Raw genomic sequence first — 20,912 nt, forward strand, 5'->3', positions numbered from 1 at the left:
GCAGACATCAGTGAATTAAAAGAAGAAAGAATCAATAAAATTGCAGATATATGATGTGTAGAATATGGGAGGACACTTTGGTTTTTTTTGGCTTGTCTGGAATCCATTTCCCTTTTTTCATTAGAACCTCAACCTTCTTTTTAAGAGCATCCTTAACTGTATAATAATATTTTGGGAGGCATCTGGAATTTGAATCTTGAATAAATGTCATGGTTACATGGGGGTGTTTGGAGGTACACTCCTCACAAGAGCAGCAGTGTGTGGTCCGTACTGTCATTGTGCTGAGAATTCTGTGCAGCAACTCAGAGCTCTCTTGGTTTCTACCCTTTTTTTTTCATGTAAAGGTCTTCAGGTTCTTATTGATTTTGAGCCTGAGATATATTTTGAATAAATGTTCATCTTTACCATACCTTTTTATGGCCTATAATAAAAAAACAAAAATCAAAACAAAAACTGATACAACTGTAAATCCATATTAAATAGTAAATCATAGCCATTTGTTGACCAATTAACATTTTTTTGTTATTGTAGTACTGTATTTGTCTAAATTTATGTTAAAGAAGTCAATCAACTTCATTAAACATATGCCCTTTCTTATCAAAATAAGCTATTTCTCTTAGCTCAAGAGTTATATATCACTTTGCCGTTTTTATAGGGCTTTCATGTACTTTATATTATTTGGTGCTCACTGTAATCCTAGGAGATGGGCAGAAATAAATCTAATGCAGAAGAGGAAGCTAAGGTTCAAAGGGGTTAAGTAAGATGTCTGAAGTCACATTATGTGGTTGTGTCAGAACTTGTGTTAAACCTAGGTCTTCTCTCTTCAGAACTTACATTTACTGTAATACTTCTGTGATAATAACCAGTAACTACAGTCACTACTCTGTCAGAATCCTTCCTTATATTGTTCATCATTTTTATCTATTTAAAATGAATCTCAGATGAGTGAATCACAAAACGTTAAGTATGAAAGGAATCTTAGAGGGCTTTTTCCACCCTCTACCACCATACATGTAAAAGTATGTTCTTTGACATCCCTCCTTTGACTGCTTCTAGAGTCAAAGAGCACATTCCTTAACTTGGGAAAATATTATGTCGAAGCTCTATTTTATGTGGATAAAGTACTTAGAGTTTGGGAGTAAGAAAAAAATGCAGAGTGTACAATATTAAGTAGTGGATTATGGAGGAGCCACAAAAATTATCTCACCTCACTTCAACCCCAAGAATCAGCATCAAAAGTTAAGAAAAAAAAAAAAAAACAAATTAAATGAGAGAGTTTGATTTTCTCTGTTCTCTGCAGGTATGTGCCCACATTTCCTGTCCTTCCTTACCTCTGGTCACTGTCAGAGGTCTTACTCTGCAAAATAATACACATTGTTTCAGAGGGAGCTATGCTAATGTTTTATAACAATGAAAACTTATTTCGCAGTATCTTATTACTGGTTAACACTATTGAATTGTACTTGAAATCTTCTAGAGATATAATTAAGCCTAAAGTTTTGTTGGGGGAGTAAGTGGCAGTGGTGGGCATTGTTACTTTGTGTAAGATAATGTGTAAAGCTTCTCTAGGAAGGTGATACTTGAGCAAAGACCTGAAGGAAATGAAGCAGCAGGCCATGTAGAAGAGCAGCGCTAGCAGAGGAAAGAGTGGGGACCAAATCTCTGAGTGGAGAGCTTGCTTGGCTTTTATGTGTAGGCTCGGCACAAACAGCTCCAACATAGTTGTCAGAACCCGTTCATTGGTCATTAACTTAGAGCTCTATTTTACCTGCTGGCTGCTAGCAAATGATTCAGGTGCATTTTTGTTGCTCATTTATTTTCTTAAAAGTCCGTGGGGATTTCTTCCATTTCATGGCCAACGACTGGATCCATGCCATGATAAAATTTTCACCAGTCTAAAATATCCCTCTTTGATAAATTTTTGTCTGCTTTATATTGGATGATCAAGGTCTTAGCTATACAGCCCTGCATGAGTGGCCAACACAGAGTCGTGAGCACCATGCAAGTGTTTTTCAGGAGCCCTTGCCTGGCACCTCAATGTCTGTCTTCTTCCCAGAAGAAGCAACTGCAGATATGGAGGTGCTTTTTTTTTTCTAACATCTCTTAGCTCACTGACAATATTCTACACTAGATGTAATATTGTTAAGATGATGAAGCATCTAGGAAGCATGTCCTTGAAAAGCGGTCTAAGGAACTTGGAAACTTGTCTTGGAAAACAGAACTCTAAGGCAAAACAGTACTCTAAGGAACTCTATGAATTCCTTTAAAATATTTTAAGGATCAAGGCAGTAATGCCAGAAGAATAATTCCTCGTCCAGGGAAGGCAGGCCTTAATAATTTTAGTAGCACTCTGAGTGTCCAGCCAAGTTTTAGATGGATAGACAGGTGAATGGATCTACACCATTAACATACTGCAGAACTTTCTAACAATCAGAACTTTCCGATAATACAATGGTCTACTTCTTAATTGAGTGACTTCTTCCATAACAGAAAGGTTCATGAAGAGGTTGGATGACTATTATAATAGAAATAAGAGGTAGACATTTCTGCACTGAGGGGAAAGTTGGACTAGTTACTAGCTATAGGTTCTTGGAAAGCAGTGGTCCCTGCCAACATTCATGGGGCACAAAGCAAAACTTTAGTGATACATTTTGACTTGTTACTGTAGCATAATCTATTCTATCCTAACTAACACATAGTCTTTGGTTTTAGTTTTGGATAGGAATTTAATATCCCATGTGGCCTAAGATAAATTAATTAACTTTTCTGGCCTTGATTTGCTTATTATAATAATTGAGGGCTTAAATAAAATAATTTCCAAAGTTGCATTTACTCAAAAATGACATAACGTGATTCTGTGAATCAAGGAAATTCTCTGGGGAAGTGGTGGTATTAGCCCTCACAAATGTGCAGGTGTAGCTGTTTGGGTCAGTAACCTATCACCCACTATGGGCAGAGGATTGTTTTTCTAGAAGCTGTCTTTGGAGATTTCAGTTAGAAATGACATCATGCCACAACATTTTTTGCTGGAGAGTCAATACCCAGAACTATCTTGAAATGTTACAAAATCTTACTATCGTACCCAGGGTAATTAACATGGAAAATTTCCTTTATCTGTGGTAGGAGAATGATAAACACAAATTATTGATTTTTTTCTATTCCAGGTACTCCACAAACATTATCACACCAAGTACCCTACCCTCCTATGTATCTACCTATGTATTTATCTATCTATCTATCTATCTGTCTAATCCCAGGAGTTGATGATATTATTTTCCCAGCTAAACAGTTTCTCCCAGTTTCTGAAGAAACTGAGGCTTTCAGAAAATAAAATACTTTCCCAACCAATTAGCAGTGCTAGGATCTAATCCCAGGTTTGTCTGAGTCCAAAGCCTAAGTTCTTAATCTCTAAAATACTTCTGGATAGTTTATATGGGGAAAACTTTGTAAGTACAGTACTGCAGATTTAGTCCCGTCCTCTTTTATACATGGATAAATTAACCTCTTCTACCAAATTCACTCTGTGTCTTTCAATTTTGGTCACATATTGACTTTACCAAAATTATTTCTTTAATCTTTTTTAAAGTTCCTCTTCAGTTTCAAGAAGTTTCTCTGTAGGTTTTCTCTTTATTGCTCTTTTTTTTCACATTTGTCTTTCCACTCTATTACTTCATATATAATATACAGCTGTGATCATCTCTTACTCTGTCTATAATTTTAAGTTTCCAGTTCCAAATAACAAGCAAAGCAGTACTAAATTATAAGCTGTGCGGATTTCTATCACTGTGTGAAAGGCATGTTATTTTGTATTTTTACCTTTTACTACAAAAAATTAAGCAACACAGATTGAACTATTCCTAATCAAAACACTACCTGTTCTTTCATATCTATTTTTTGCATCTTTTCTGACACACTCTTGACATTCTTTTCTTAATGCCATTAACCTTGACTCTGTTATCTACCTGCTTTATAAGAATGTACAGTACAGACTCTTGGCCAGCTAGAACATTCTAGTATAAAATATCTGAACGAAAATAATTTTTTAAATGTGTAAAAGGTAATTCTTGCCGGAATGTAATAGCAAGAATACAAATGGTCATCTCATTACTCAATAAATCTGAAATCACAATGGTAATAATGTCAAAATAATACCAAGAAAACAGTAAAATAAGATGGCAGACAAAAAATACTTTATTTAATCTAACTTTGAAAGGTTTAAATCCCCTAAGGGCTCAATACTTTGCCTACAAGTCCTTACAAACTTTGATTAAGCGGAACTTTTCCTCGCAAAACAGCGATGTTACAGCATTTTGTTTGTAGTGTACATTGCGGTAATCTCTCCAACAGTTCTTCCACCTCATTTCCTTGTGTTGCTGCCAGTAACCACAACCCCACAGAGGTGGCCCATCATTGTTTAACCCTATCAGAGTAATCTCACTTTTCTTGACATAGTGGATCCCATAGCAAATGGACTGGATCAACAATGAACATGTGACACAATTAAGGTCAATGAGACCTAAGGGCAAGTTAACTGAAGAATTCTGGGGGAGACACTTCTCGTCCTTCTCAGAAAAAGAAAGAGTTTTCAGAAGCCAAAAATGTCTAATTTGGGATGCTGTGGACGTGAACACTACAACAGTTCTAGCCATTCTGCCGCATGAGAGAAAGCCAGCCTCAGAATAAAGCTGATCCCACACAAAGCAAATAGAAACATACCAAGTCTGGAGCTTGTTCTGAGATGCATTTTCCACTTCTGTGAGCCAATCAAGCCTATTTCTTGTTTAAATCAGTTTGGATTGGGTTTTGTATTACTTGAAACACACATAATGAGCCCTAATTGATATGTCAGTCCTTTTGTTTCTTAATTTACCTATTTTTCTAATAATGCACAAATATATCCATGTATTATTATAATCAAATCTCAAAGTCAGATAATTTAGATCATATCTCAATACCAGATACTTTAGAAGAAAGGAACTTACAGGGCTGTTTTAGGAAACTAATAATATTGAACCTTGGGAGTCAAAGAAACCTTGAGAGATTATGTGAAAGGTCTTTGAAATACATAAAGCATACCAATAACAAAAGATAACCATTTCTCCTGAATTCTAATACATTGCAAAAGTGTTATTAAATCCTTGGTTCACTTGTATTATTGTTATTTATTGTTAATCCAAGCTCTCTTCATTAAGCCCCTAGTGACTGACTTGATATGTAAAACTCTCCAATGGCATTTTCTGCCTGATGCATCAAGTCAAACAATGCTGTGTGACTCTCAAGACCTTTCATAATCTGGGTTCCCTCTGTTCTCCCTACTCTACCTACATATGTCAGCACTCGCCCACTTGCACCTGCAGCTGCAGACTCTTCACAGCTTTGCTGCTCCTCTCCTCCCCCTCTATGTATATTCCATCTTAGTTTTTGCATCTGTGCTTTTTGGGCAGGCCCTTCCCCATCCCCTCCAAGAGTGGAACTCTTCTCTATACATAAGCTCTACCACAGGATTTGATTCTTTGTCTCTGATTATACTTTATTGTGTATTCACCTCTAAGGCTTCAGTTTTCTCTGTGATTAGGTTGTCAGATCCTTGAGAGCAAGGGTTGAGACTTATTTCTATTATAAACCCCCAAAAGCTTCAAATACTGTGTAGCAGAGTAGATATTAAATGAGTATGTACTTGATTAATTAACCATGTGTTTTTACTATTTGTCTTACAGACTCTGTTGCATGCATCTAGAAAAAGATTTTAAATGGTTGGATTGCCTTAGGGCTGCCAGATTTAGTAAATAAAAATATAAAATGCCCAGTTAAATTGTAATTTCAAAGAAATAACAAACTGTTTTGTGTTTTAGTATAAGTATATCCAATGTAATATTTGGGATAGAATTATACTGAAAAATGGCCTGTTTTTTTTTTAGTTTAAAATTTAAACTCTACTGGATGTCCTTTATTTCATCTGGCAATTCTAGATTGACCTGACCTAAAAAAACCCAAAACTTTGTGCTTAATTTCTTAAATTAGAGCTAAATGCCACATTAATGAATTGCTTAACCTTATATAGTCTTACTGATCAAGTCCTATAGTATATGAAGTTCTCTGCATTGTTTCATCTAGCAGCGACAACACATAGATCGAGTCTCCATTATGTGAAAGTCACCATGTATCCTCCCGTACAGGGAGGCAAAGATGAATAAGAATGAAAGATTCATGTAAGACGAATAAGATCTTTCCCTCTACCCTCAGGTAGTTCATAGCCTGGTGGAAGACACAGCCCATTTCAGTCCAGCCTCCACTTATGTGCAATCTGGATGTTAATCCATATGGCCAAAATTATTTTAGGCCTGACTCAGCCCTCCTGGGCAAAGATTCAAGATGACACTATACACATAGGTTGTCAAAAATGAAGGATATTGGTTTTGAAGTACACATTAAATAGTTCCTGTCTCTGAAGTGTTATATAAACTCCGTAATCCATCCTCCTAAATGAAAACAATTATTCAAAAATCCTTTTGATCAGAACATTTTACTCTGCTTTTGATATTAAGTTAGTTTTTATGATGGGAGATTTTTTTTTCTGGTTCTTGGATATTTAACATGCATTTTTTTTTAGCGTAAGCAATGGAAATGTATTGCATGACATTTTTCCCCTCTCAGCCATTAAGTTCCTCACGGGTGAATGCCATTCCAACTACTTAATCCGAGTCACTTATTTAGGTGAACAATAGGATCCAATGATTTAGATTTTGAACCTTCTGCTGTGTGGCCTTAGTCCACTTTAGCTAATCTCTCCAATGTTTTCTGGTCATAGGAGACATTTTCTTTGCATAGCACAACGTCATAATGGCAATGTGTGTGTATGTGTGTATAAAGTTTGACATTAGTTAAAAAATTTTAGCTACACTATATTTATAAGTTGTATGCCATATAAATTCAGTGATGTTTGTAATAACCAAAGATTTCAAATTCTAGAAATAACAGGATGTTTTTTATAATAGTATACTTGACTCTTTGTGTGTGTGTGTGTGTGTGTGTGTGTGTGTGTATGTAAAAGCATTTCTTAGACTTATAACATATAATTCAAGGCGTTAAAACAATGTCACCTTAACATACAACATACAAATTTTCAGTTCTGGAATAGAGAGTACCATCTTTTCCCTTTCTTTTCTAAACATAAGCTATTGATCTCAACCCACCAACCTGTTATTTTCTTGGAGATCATCTTAAGTTAAAAGAAAAAGGCATATTTCATAAAATGATGATTTCAATGGAGCTCAGTTGGTTATTGGCATATTACATGAAGTTGCAAATGGAGTCGCATTAAAAGGTAATGAGAATATTGGGAAAAGTTATATTAATTTGAATGATTTGTCAATTACCTAGATAGAAGGCTGTAGTTAGCGTTATCATTATGCCAAGTCTCTGGAGTTATGAAATACTCATTTGAAGTACATATTTTAGGTTGTCAAAAATTACCTTTGGTAGCTCTTCAATTTGATTGGCATCTAGGTAAAGTTCCTCTAATGTCCGTTCAAAGTTAAAGACCTCCTTTGGCACCTGCTGAAGGCTGCAGTGGGAGTAATCTAAAACTGAGATGATTTCTTCTTCACCTCGGAAACATCGGCACGGCACCAGACGGCCGATGATTTTCCGCTTGGTGGTCATCTCCAGGCACTGCACTAGAGAAAAACAGAAAAAAAACCACCTGCTTAACCACCTGCCTTTGGAAGGCATTCTTATAATATTTAAAGCTTAGAAATTTACTTATGTTGTATATTTTATAATTATATAATGCCTTAAAAAAGTTTACATAAGACATGCACATGCAGTAGATCATTTAATCCTTAAACAGCTCTCCAAGGTATGTAAAGACATGTTTTTATTCCCATTTAACAAATAAAGAAATGGATTCAGAAAGGGTCAGAATCCCATCATCACACAGTTTGGGAATGGCAGAACTGGGCCAGAATACAATCCTGACAGTGCAATGCTTACACTCAACACTTGAAACATGGAACTATAATATGATTTTTTAAAATTTTATACAAATTGCAGTGCAGAACAGAAACCTCCAGAATTTGCTGGAAAAAAACACATTTCTCTCATTTCTGTGAAATAGTCAAGTTTTACCCATAAGGTTTATGATATCCTCTTTTTGACTCAAATTTGTTCCATTAATCAATAATTATTTATTAAATAACTAATATGCTCCAAACGTTGAACTAGGTACTGGGGATAGAGAGATGAATTGAACAAAGCTCCTGTTGGAGCTACAGTTGTATTGGTTATTCACTTCAGAATAAGAATCTGTGCCTATGAATCCTTTTATTTTAATGGGAGAAAAAATCATGGTAGAAATTTCTGTGACATCCTGGCATGTCTTTCTCTAGGTTAAAATGACCAAATGCCATGAAATCTTGCACAAAATTGGTATCATGGCATCTATAACACTTTATTAAAGTTACTGTTTTTCATGTTACTCTTTCCCTAGACTGCAAGGCTATTGAGGGTAGAAACTGTGTTTTGTTCATTTTTACATTTGTAAAATGTATTCATGAATGAATAGATGGATACATTTGGGACTCTCTCCCCAACCACCAACATATACTGATAATTTGCTTGAAAAATTGCTCATTCTAACTAAAATGTCACTATCTCTGTGAATGTCTCCCCAGGATAAATGAATAGCGTCTTCCTCTGAGCTCCCAGGGCACTAATCATATTGCTTCCTAATTATGTGTACTATTTCCTTGTGTACTGGGTGAGTTCTTGAAGGAGAGGATCTTGTCTTATTCATCTTTGAATTCACAATAACAGTACACAGTTTGCCATCTGCAGAAATAGTACTGAATGAGCATCAATTTGAAACTTGCATTTTATTCATTGATTTGTTTTTACTTATCAGCATAAACCTATTGCCGAAAGAGAAAGTAGTAATAGTTCACAAAAATAATATAGCATTTTGTTTTGCAATGGCTTAGATTAAATCAAATTTGGAGGCAAATGAATACAGTATGCTTAAGAGATGTTGAGAGTTCAGCCCAAAGCCATTTTTATTCCTTCTTTTACTTATGAAATTAATAAAATTATATTTTGGGACAGGTTCATGAGTCAGCTCTTATAGAAGGTTATAAGAACATGGTAATCTTTAGAAGGTTTAACTAAAAACATTAAGAAGATGGTCTTTCCTCTCCATTACTTTCTATCTCTTGAACTCCTACACTTCTCATTTCTGGGAGCTTGAATCACAAGGTTTTGTAACTTTTATTTTACTCGACTTTCCTTGAAAGCCCTGATTGTAGGTTGGTCTCTACATGGGATCTAGCATGTATCAAGCAGCCAGTAAATGCATCTAATAAATATATGACATATATTAGGTACCTAGTAAATAGTTTTTGAGGTTATTGCAGTTGTAAAGGTAAGTGATGTTGGCTCAGACTATGATAGTGGCAGTGAGGATGGGGAGAAGTGATAGACTGGAAAGGTATTTAAGAAGGAGAATCCAAAGTGTGGGTAATGGATTAGATGAGAGGTGGAAGGGGTGCTGTGGGGAGAGGGAGAAGTCTTGAAAAATTCCTAGGTTTTTAATTTATCACTAGTCGCCACATTGACACCCCAGCTGTGATGCCGTCGAGCTGACTCAAGGTGTGTATCCTGTCTGTCTCTATGACTCACAGGTGAGGAATCAATTGTTCATATGTTGTTTTTGCCCAGTTCCTTGCACTCACCCTTTTGTGCTGAACCTTGTAGCTATTTCTTGATACCCATCTGTTGCTGCAATTGCAAATTTTTTATTATGAAGAGAAAAAAGAGAACATCCAGGCCTGGACCTAAACCATTTGGCCAGAGTGTCCACTGTCCACTAAGACTTTTGCAATTTAATTCACTTAGGACTGCTTTCCCTTTTGTTGATCAAAAAAGTAGGCTCTTTTGGTCATCTTTTCAGTCCCTTGTCTCATTCTTACAATGTGCTGAGCTTTCCCCCTGACCCAACTTCTCTTTTCTTCAATCCCACTGAACTCTGAAATTGTGCCTTATGTCATGATCAATAACTTCATTGATTCTCTCCACTGAAGGCTTCCTCCCCTTCATAGTCTCAACTAAAACATGGTTCACTTATAGCCTTTAAAAGTGGAGCATGCTGATTTTCTCATACCTTAAACACTTCAAGGTTGGAAAGTGGAATTGATATCCTCCCTTGCTCTCTAAAAATTATTAATCTTCTCTCATCCTAAAAAAAGTCCTGCTCCTCTGATGGTCTCATTACCTGGTAGTAACATCTTTCTACTCTTTCTCATATCATTCATTACCACCTCTAGAACCCATTGATGACTTTGGTATCTGATTCATGGACTATCTCTCAATCAGAACTCCTTCCATTCCTGATTTATGCTCCCTACACATTATAGCTTTCAACTTTTTTTCCATCTGAAATTTCTAAGTAACTTGATTGTAGTGCTACTCCATGATTTTTCCCTTGCAGATATCTAGTATGTAACATGGTAGTTTACCTTTCTTCTAACAAAGTCTCAACGAACTTCTAACTAACCAAAATATATATAGCAATTTTGTTTTAAATTAATAGTACTTATTTTATTATAGCTATAAATATCACTGTAATTCAGTCACATTTTATTTCTTCTGCTTCTTATTGTTTCTTTAAAAAGTGTTTTTTTTTTCTTTGTTTGGTTTGTCTATGTGTCTTTCATTAATTCAATTTCCTGACTATCTCCTCTTCTCTTGGTATAGTGAAAAACGTGTAATCTGTCATATTTCCCCCTGGAATAATCTTTCAGGAGCACTATATCTTCCTGCTTCAGTCTGGAGTGGTCACTTTACTTTTCTAGACCTGATATATATGTGTGTGTGTGTGTGTGTGTGTGTGTGTGTGTGTGTGTGTGTGTGTGTGTCATCCTGTAATTTCTCTTCACTGTCATTCTGTGAATTTTACATTTCCTTCTGTTTTATTCCTATTTCCTGGACCCCATGTCTCTTCTTTCTAGACTTATTGGACTATGATATCCAATGGTGAAATATAACATCCAGTAACTTACTGAGAAAGAATCTACAGTAGGAACATTTTTGAGACCTCTGCATATACGAACATGATTTCATTTCACCCACAAACAATTGAAAGTTTGGCTGGATATATACTTCTAGGTCAGAAATAATTTTCTTTATAAATTCGAAGGCATTTTTAAAGTATTATTTTCTAGCTTTTAAGGTTGTTGTCAGGAAATCCAGCTCTATTACTATTCAAAATCCTGTTTTACGCCCACCTTCCCCTCTCCCAAAATATTTTAGAACTTTTATTCTTAGTCTTTTGAAATTTCATGACAATGTGCTTTGATGTGTTTTTATCCATTGTACTGGGTACTAGATGGGCCCTTTCACTTTGGAAGCATTTATCGTTAAATTATGTTAAATTTTCTGTTATTATTTAATTGATGATTTCCTCCTCCTCTTCATTGTTTCTATTTTCTTTTCCTGTAATCCTGATTAGTTGAATGTAGGAAATGTCCAGTAATTTAATTATTTTTTCTCTTGTAATTTCCATGTCTTTGTTTTTTAATTTTATTTTCTGGAAGATTTTCTCAACTTCATCTTCTAAATACATCTCCTGTATTATCTTTTATTAGATAACATATTTTTATTGTTCAAAAATTGCTTCCTAAATGCATGCTCCTTTTTAACAGTATCATGATTATATTTCAGGGTGCCATATCATTTCATTTCTCTAAGAAGATATTAGCTATAGACTTTTTTTTTTGCCTTTTCCCCCTGCTCCTTGTATTTTTTCTGAGTTCCATTTTCTGTTTGTTTCTTTTGGTCTTTATTTTTCATGATAGGGGTCTTCCACAAATATCTGGTGATCCCTGGCTGTCCTTCAATATTGAAGAGTGACTCTCTAAAGAACTAATTGGAAGCTTTGTATGCATAATAGGTATCACTGCAGGACGATTGGCAGCAAGACAAAGAATATTCTGATCTTCAGCCTGAGGCATAGCTATGAAACAGGAGGGAAGGAGGCAGGGCACAACCTTTAAAAGAATGACATAGCCATAGTACATGATGAAAACTAGTGAGAACCAACTAGGTACAAGATGGCGGAAGATTCAACTTCCAGTGGAACTTGAGCATAATTATTCACTCATTGTAATACATTAGCATGCTAAATGAAACTCCCACAGGTGCCATGACAGTTCCAAGGCTGACTATAAAAGGCCAAAAAGTGGATGGTAGCCCATTTCCTGGAAATCTCTGCCCCTTCCCTAAAATAATTGGAATAATCCTCCCACTCATTAGCCTATGAAATATGCAGCCCATAAAAACTAACCATGCCATATTTTGAGGCCTCTTGCCTCTTGCCTTCCGAGATGGCTCACACTCTGTCTGTGGAGTGTGTTTCTATCTAAATAAATCTGATTCTTACCTATCACATCGTCTCTGAATTCTTTGGCGATGAAGAAAGACCTTAAATTCACTGGGAAGAGCTATGCAGTTTTGTAAATAAGGATTTAAGTCGATTTTTCTATTTTCAGTACTAAGTCTCCTCAGTTCTTTGTCTGGTACCTGTTGTCTCCAAGACTCTAAGGAAGACTATGAAGCAAATCAATTTTTACATCCCTTTGTGGGTGCTTTATAATGTAACTGACAACGTACTTTTTATATAGGTGAATATAAACTACATCTTCTTTCCCTGTCTTCTTAAAATTTGTTGAAATCTCTTATCTCCTGGTGTCTTCTCTTCAATTTTCTCTCTCTTTGTGAGTATATGCATCTTAGAATTTCTTTCAGTTTAGTGGAATTTTGGTTGTAAGTACAGATCAATAAGGAAGGTGGGAGATTAACTTCCATGTTTAAAAGAAAGTTTTCCTTTAATCCCCTTCATACTTTTAATCCCTTCTTACTTGACCTATTAGGAGCATTGGACAGAGAATTATATTTTTCTTTCAGAAACACTCTCTTCCTTTGGCTCCCCTGACTTCACAATCTTCTGACATTTATCCTTCCACTTCGGTTCCTCAATTTCAATCTTTTAAGAAGATCCATCTTCTCTAGCAAATATTGACATTTATAGTATTAGAGAGTTATTCCCTGGCTAGGCTTGTTGCCCTTCCAATTGTATGCTCTCTCCCTTTCGATCTTTACAATCTCACTCACATTTCCCAAATCTTTTCATTTAACTTTGATGAGTGATGGCTATAAAGTTTTTCAAATTTCTACTCAGATTTATTTCCCTCATCATTTCAACTTTGTGTTTTATGAGCATCTCAAACATAACATGTTCAAAATTGAAATGATGCTCTTCAAAGGTATGGAGCCCATCATCGTAGTCAAGACCTTGGACACTGAAGCCAACTCCTTGGCTGTGTGACTCTCAGCACATATTTAACCTCTATCAGTTTAGTCATCTCTAAGATAACAGAGTACATACCAAGCTCATAGAATTGTGTCTTCAAGTTTTAAGCATTCACTAAGTGTTGTCAATTACTCTTCTGCCCAAACCTCCTCCTCCTCCTCCTGTGCTCTCAGTCTCAGTGAATGGCAATACAGTTCACCTAGTTTCTCAAGATAGAAAGCTTGGCAATGTTCTTGACTCCTCTCATTCCCTCACTTCCCACATCCAACAATCACCAAGTCCTAATCCTTCAAGAGCCTAAACATATCCTGATTCAGGTCTGTTTTTCTTCATTTCAACTGCCCAGCAACATAGTTCAAACTATTTTCTCTTGCATATGGACCTGTCTCTCTCTTTCTATTGTTCTCCCACCACAGTGAACCTGGGGTGACCTTTAAAAACACAAATATTATTATGTCACCTTCTTTCTTCAAATATTTCAATGATTCCTCTCTGCCCTCCAGACAAAGTCTAAAGTCTTTATTGTGGCTTAAAAGTATGATATGGTCCTCTGGCCTGACTGCTCTCTTCCACACTCACACTCAGCTCTCTGTGCAGCCTGGCCAGGTACCACTCTTCTCATTGTTTTCTTTGTTCTTCTTATTCATGGCTTCTTTTGCATTTCTAGGACTACATGATCTTTCTTCTACTAGGGCCTTCAGAAATAGGGCTGCCTTTGCACAGGGTACATTTCCTTGCTCTTTAAAATAAATTTAGATTAGAAGGGAAAGTAGCCTCTCTTTATTCAATATGTTCCAATTCTGTATGTCATCGTCTCTATATGTTTCAATTATATGCTGCCATACCCTTTGATCACATTTTAATTACATATTCAAATCAATCTTGTTCACTAGATTCAAACTTCTGTGAGGACAGGGACCATGTCTAGCCTTTAAACACTGTATATTTCCAGTAACTTTAGTATCTAGTTCAGAGTAGATACTTTAAAAACATTAACTGTATTAGTAAATGAATATGGTAATTAAAGATGATTATAATGACTTTTATTTGCATAGTCCTTGCAAAATTTCAAAACAATTTACAATTTATCACCTTTTTTTTTCACGACAAATAAGCATTCATATATTATTTTCTGTATTTCAATAATAAACTAATTAAGGTTTAGTGAGTCTGTAATGTGCATAAGGTCACACACAGAGTAATTAGTAGAATTGAGATTAGATCTCATTTTTCTTGACCCCAAAGTCATCATTTTTCCCATTAGCAGACCCTGCATTACATTTACAGTGATACACATAGATCAGCATATGAGAATTTATCAAACATGAATTTACTAGTTGTTCTATACCACACACACACACACACACACACACACTCACTCACACACTTGATAGTTATTTACACATAGACTACTTCATAGGTGCAAACAGAATGATGGGGTAGCAGTGAGGGAAATAACATTGTTCTCTTATCTGGTGATAAGAGTTTAAACATTTTTTTGCATGCCAAAAGTATGAAAATACAGTAGGGTAGAATGAGTAGAGCATAACATACAAGAAAGCACATAAATGTTTCATACATGATATATAGAAGCAACTTTTGCTTTTTTCTGAAACATGACCATTGCCCAGTATACCGTAGAAGCATGCGGCTTCACATCTAGTGTATGGACTTTGACTCAGAAGCGACCAGATTTCCTGTTTTACTGCTATCCTTAGCAAACATCCAAAAGAGGAATTCTTAGATTTTCAGTTTTTCAAAGGGATTTAAAAAGGCAAGAGGAAAACAAGTATTCATCTCTTCCTGTTAAAGTCCTTCCAATAAATTCCTTAAATCAAAGATAACAGTATTATCTTTTTTGGATTCTCACTGCATGGATTATCTTCTCTCTTGAATCATATATATATATATATATATATATATATATATATATATATATATATATATATATATTTTAAAATCTGAATTGAATAGCTAAAGGGCATTTTTCTTTTTCTATAACCACAGCATGCAGTCAACAGTCTCCCTTTCAACACTCTCCCTGAGTCAGATGTATTTAAATAGCAGGGCTCGCTAACATGGCCTAACATAGGTGAAACAGCAAAAAGACTCATCTTGCTACAGTCATCAGATCCTTCTCTATTCATAATTTAAACCAAAGAGAATTTCAACCACTTGAGAAATATGCCTGCAGAAGTTGACCCAAGCAATAAGAATATATGTATCAAAACACCTGATTTCCAGTACCACTGCATTCTCTAGGATTTTAGACCCATGTATGCCAGTGTTACCCTTGCCTAATATTTCATCCCTGGAAAGTTAAAGGGATAAGGGAAAGTTCAATCTTTCCAAGATTTCTTGTGATAAATACTCTGGCTGTCCTCATTAGTTGGCACAGTCTTACATTTTTCAAATGACAAATGTTTCTAATTTATTCACTGAGAAACCCTTTGCTTCACTAAGTGTGCCACAGAGATATGGAAACCTGCCAAACTCTCTCCATGTCCTACTTCAAGAAACATCTTTAAAACCATTACCTAACCTGAAGTAGTCTCTGAAACTCCCTTATCAAGACAACATACATGGTAATTCTTGGACTTCAAGTGGAGCATCTGAGGTTTGTTTGTTTTTTGATTGTTGAAATATTCACATTTCAAAAATACTCAGATTTCATGGGTTTGTTTTCATCTTATCATTACAATATCTGAAAGCCTGCAATTGTTATCCACAATTTGATTTGATATCATTACAAGGAAACCAGTTTGTCTTCACGAAGATCAATGGACTGTTATTAGGATAAACACATTAGTGGTCTTTAATGCTGATATTATCACATCAGCAATCAAAACAAGAAATCAAGAAGGAAAGCATGGTGTCTGGTACCAAGAAAAAGCTTTTTTAATACTTCTAATTCTGCTTTTAGACAAGTGAGTTGTTTTAAGAATAGAAATGCTTCCATTCTCCTTCCTCACATATTTCCCAGGAATTTTCATCCACTGACTCCAGAAAGTCTCTTTCTATGAAGGATTCCTAATATAAACCATCATCCCTGATTTAGTTTCTAACTGCTTAATGAGCCACCTATCTTTAAATAAAACTCAACTTGTCTAAAGGAGAACATGAAAATATTTACTAAGTTCCTACTCTGTACCAGACACTGTGTTTTCCCTCTTGATTTCTTGCTTTGATTAGTTGTGTTTTAATTCTCTTAATGCTGTACCTTGGAGTCATCTTTTACTACTCTTTTATTTCCTTCTCTATTAGACATTCAATGTCTTCCCTTTCCTTTCCTTACCATTCAGTCAATCTAGTTCAGATCCATATCATCTCCTAGTAGTACTGCCCAAAGTAATACAGTACGAAAGTATACTATTTCCAGACATCTTTCCTTTACAATCATTTATGCAGCAAATATTTATTAAGTGTCTACTATGTGCTGGGTACTGGGTTATATGGTGGGAAAAATCAGTGAGTAAAAGAGCTACGTTCCCTGCTCTAATAAATTTCCTGGATAGTGAGGGAGATAAATATTGAACAAAATATTAAGCAAGTAAATCCATACTTGTACATTGTAATAATTGCTTTAAAAGAAAATATTAGAGTTTTATCCATTTTATATATTTACACATTAAGCAGCTTGATTAATCCCCTAAAATGCATGTCCATTCCCCAGTTCTAAAAGCTTCACTGTGTCTACATTTTCAATAGCAGTATTTCCCAGTCCATGTCTCTGGGTCGTATTTCTTCTAAGAAATAAGCACTGTGTGTTAGCAAATTAAGGGCTCAGAGAGGTTTTGTGACAAAGAAATATGCTTATTTTTGTTCAAACCAGTGTTTCCTAAACCACTTAAAATTTAAAACATGTAAAATGTTATAGTTTATCACCGTAATTAGGAATTAGTCTTCTGAATCACACATTTTAGGAAAGGCTGGTCTACAAGATTCTTTAGCTTGACAGTCAAGCTCTCTTTAATCTACTTTTCAGCTGTTTTATCTAGTACTTCCAAGTCTGTGCTCTACCTTAAACCACACCCAATACTTAATGTACCTGATCCACTTTCTTCATCTATACCAATCCTGCCAATCTACAGTAATACCATTACATCTTTATAAATCATGTTGAGTAATTTTATTTATTGGTTATTATAATTTGTTCGCAGGTCTTAAAACATCACAGTCGCTGATGTTAAAGAAGCTTGTGTTTAGGAACTTCTGGGAATGACAAATAGCATGTTTTTTTTACTCTTTAATTTATTTAAGTCCTTGCTTACTAGTCATAGTGTGCTCCAGTAGAAAAGAGATCCACAGAATCTGAGTTTGGATCACTTATTGAAGCTCAAATTCTTCTTCTTAAAGTCTTCTCTAACTGTCCCAGACTATAAATAATGCTGCTTTCCTTGTCTTCCTCCTCTTCCTTACTATTATTATTGTCATCTTAACACTAACTACTCTAAAGAACATCAACGTAAGGCTTATAGAGTCAATCTGAAAAAAAATCTCGAGAGAAGATTTGTACTGAGTAGTGGCATTTACGAGCTTACTAAAAAATCTCTCCTTAATTTTACATAGGTGAGAAACAATATTTTAATACTCCTGTCCTTCTTTCTCCATACATCCTCTCCTAGAATTTTTATCTACTGATTTACTTAAATATGCAAACATGACTGTAGAGGACAGTAGAAAGCAAACTTCAAGCTTAGCTTAAAAGTGGCCCAAGTTCAGGAAAAAGTTCTATTCTATAATAAAATGTTACAGTTATATTTCTTGAAGAATATAGCTTTCAGGCAAGTTGTGAACCTGAGCCATGTGCAGTATGAAGAAACAAATTTCTAAGTATTAGGGTACTCTCAAAGATCTAACTTTCGAAAGGTGGTAACCTAAAGTAATGAGTCTCTGGAATAATATCTGAAGACTTGTTTATACAGAGGTACAGAATAAGAAAATAGAAGAGAAGTAGTCAGATATAGGCAATTTAATTAATAGTATCTTAGGTTTGGTTGGAACCTTAGTCTAATCACTTGTCTCATCCTTGAATAAATTACTCATATGATGGTCTTATACCTTAATATCTCTTGAGTTATTTTTATTCTGTGATATAAGGTAATGATTTATGTTCTTAATGATGACTGAGTTATTATGAAAAAGATCAATTATTGAGCATGATTTATTGAGAAGCCAGAGATATGTATAGTACATTTAGAGGTAGTTTAATCAAATATTTTATTTAATAAAAATTGCAGTATATGATGGTTAATATTTATTTTTGTAAAAATTTCACCTTATGTGAAACACTTTACTCCACACTTTATTCCAAAGATTTGAGTAGGAGTTTCAGTAGGAGCCAGTAAGAAAGCATTTTCCATGCAGTTGTCTCAGCTCAGGGATCCTTGCCTTTTGTGATGTGACACAATGTCAATATGGTGCCCTTCACAAGACATGATGAAAGACCCATGTTTTCAATCTGATATAAACAACTTAGAGAAAGCATTTTTAAATGGCATTTCATTCTGCTTTATATTCATTCTTCAACCATAAGTACAGATAACTTCTGATATTATCTCTGTTTATTAATATTTTTATTAATTCTGGTGATGATGGTACTTGTGCCTTCAGTATAGTTAGAGCAAATGTTGCAATTTTGAAACTCAACAAAATAAACAGGACTTCTGGAGATAACCTTTTAATCAATTAAGTTTCTTTGGGTATAAATCTAGGCAGTTACTTTATAATTGGAAAGATTTTAAGAGATTCATGAAACATATAAGCCTGCTTGAGGTCACCCTCGGGCTGAAAGAAGAGTTAAAAATAAAAGAAAAATTAATTTAAAAAGCTTTCTGCAAGGAAGTTAAAGGCATGTGAGAATGTACTCATAGATTTAATAGTTGTTAAATGAAAAGTTCATGAAAGCTTAACATGGAAGAATCAGAGGCTCATTTTAAAACTGAAACATTTTGTTATGATTCTGAATTTTTTTCATTGTTAGTCTCTCATATGAGATTAAAAGAATAATTTCAAACAAGAATTTAAAACATCCTGAGTATTTAAATACTTATCTTTATTAATTTTGTAAGTACTATATGTTATATATGGAATTTTTTGGTTTATTTTCTTACTGATTTAAATAATTTAGGAGATGATGAAATGCAACAGGATTTGAGAGAATTAAGAGAATAAAATCAGGAGCAAAAGTTTTGCAAAGAGAATTGTAAAAGGCCTGAAGAAGGCAGGTGAGCTCTTTGAATGAAAAGAGCATGCCGAACTAGCGGGGTCCTGCTGGTAGATGGAATGTACTTCAAAAAGACCACATGTTACCAGAATAATCATTTCTAAAATTCAAATCTGAACATGTGTAAAACTCTTCACAGGCTCCCTGCTACCTCACCATGAATCCTGCACTCGCAAGCCAGATGTATAATCCTCTGCCAAGACTTCAGTCTCCCCATGGACCACACTCACACATTACCCTCCAGGCCTTCTTGCCTTTGCATTTCCTGTTCTCATGAACCATCTTGCCTGCTCATCTCTCCTGGGTTACTCTTCCTTATTCTTTTCAATGAATTCAAGGATTACCCTTGTAGGAAAATGTGCCTCTACTCTCCCTGTTACAGGTAAATTGTGTCCTCCCCAAATTCATGTGCTGAAGTTCTAACCTTCAGTACCTCAGAATGTGACCTTATTTGAAAATAGGGTTGCTGCAGGTGTAATTAGTTAAAATGAGGCCCTACCATTGCAGGGTAGGGCGCTACTCCAGTATAACTAGTATTTTTAGAAAAAGAATGCATGGGAAGAGAGAGACACACATAGAGGGAAAATGGAGAGAGACATGGAGAAGATGCCCATCTGTAAGCCAAGGAGAGAGTCCTGGAATAGATCCTTCTCTCACAGTCCTCAGAAGGAACAAACACGTTGATTTAGTACTCCTAGTCTCCAGCATTATGAGACAATGATTCCTGTTGGGTGAGCCACCTAGTTTGTGGTCTTTGTTACAGCAGCCTTAGCAAACTAATACAACCCCCTTCTGCAGCTTCCAAGCAAAAGTTAGGTGGCTCTTCTACAGCATCTATAGAACCCAGGACCCAATCTGGCACAGACTTATTAAAATTGTTTCCTTGTGAATCTCTTGAGGTAGCATTAATTAGACCACGAACTCTCTTTTTTTCTGTTTGTTCTCTTAGTCTAAGGCAGACAGGCAGTGTGAAATTCTCTTTTGTACAGATTAATGAAAAAAGGGGACAATGGAAATTTTGTTTGGCCTTAGATTCACCAACCTGTTGAAGAAGATTTAAAACTGCAATTTCAGATGCAGGTAAAATTGGACAACAAGAGTATAAAGTTAGATATTCTAAAGAACAACATGCGTGATATCACAGAATGAACAAAATGTATAGGTAACCCCCTTCATTCTCAGAAATAAACATCCTGGAAAATAAGTGACTCTCAATGTCTTTAATCAGCACACTTAGGGAATATAATAAACTACTTGAACCTAAAAATTTAACACAAAGAGCTAAATAAAGATTTCAGAAGTGTCTTGAAAAACTGATGTGATGGT

At 35.2% G+C, this 20,912-nt stretch overlaps 1 protein-coding gene across 5 annotated transcripts in view; it reads right to left on the reverse strand.

Moving 5' to 3' along the window:
• Positions 1 to 20,912, reverse strand: part of LRRC7 (leucine rich repeat containing 7) — a 533,218-nt gene that overhangs the window by 323,860 nt on the left and 188,446 nt on the right. For all 5 annotated transcript variants that reach the window (XM_082418775.1, XM_082418774.1, XM_082418778.1 and 2 more), the window contains exon 3: positions 7,474 to 7,676. In XM_082418775.1, coding sequence (XP_082274901.1) covers positions 7,474 to 7,676 — 203 coding nt within the window. The remainder of the gene's footprint in view (positions 1 to 7,473; positions 7,677 to 20,912) is intronic.

The sequence above is a fragment of the Balaenoptera physalus genome, assembly GCF_965194825.1.
Source record: "Balaenoptera physalus genome assembly, chromosome: 1".
NCBI lineage: Eukaryota > Metazoa > Chordata > Mammalia > Artiodactyla > Balaenopteridae > Balaenoptera > Balaenoptera physalus.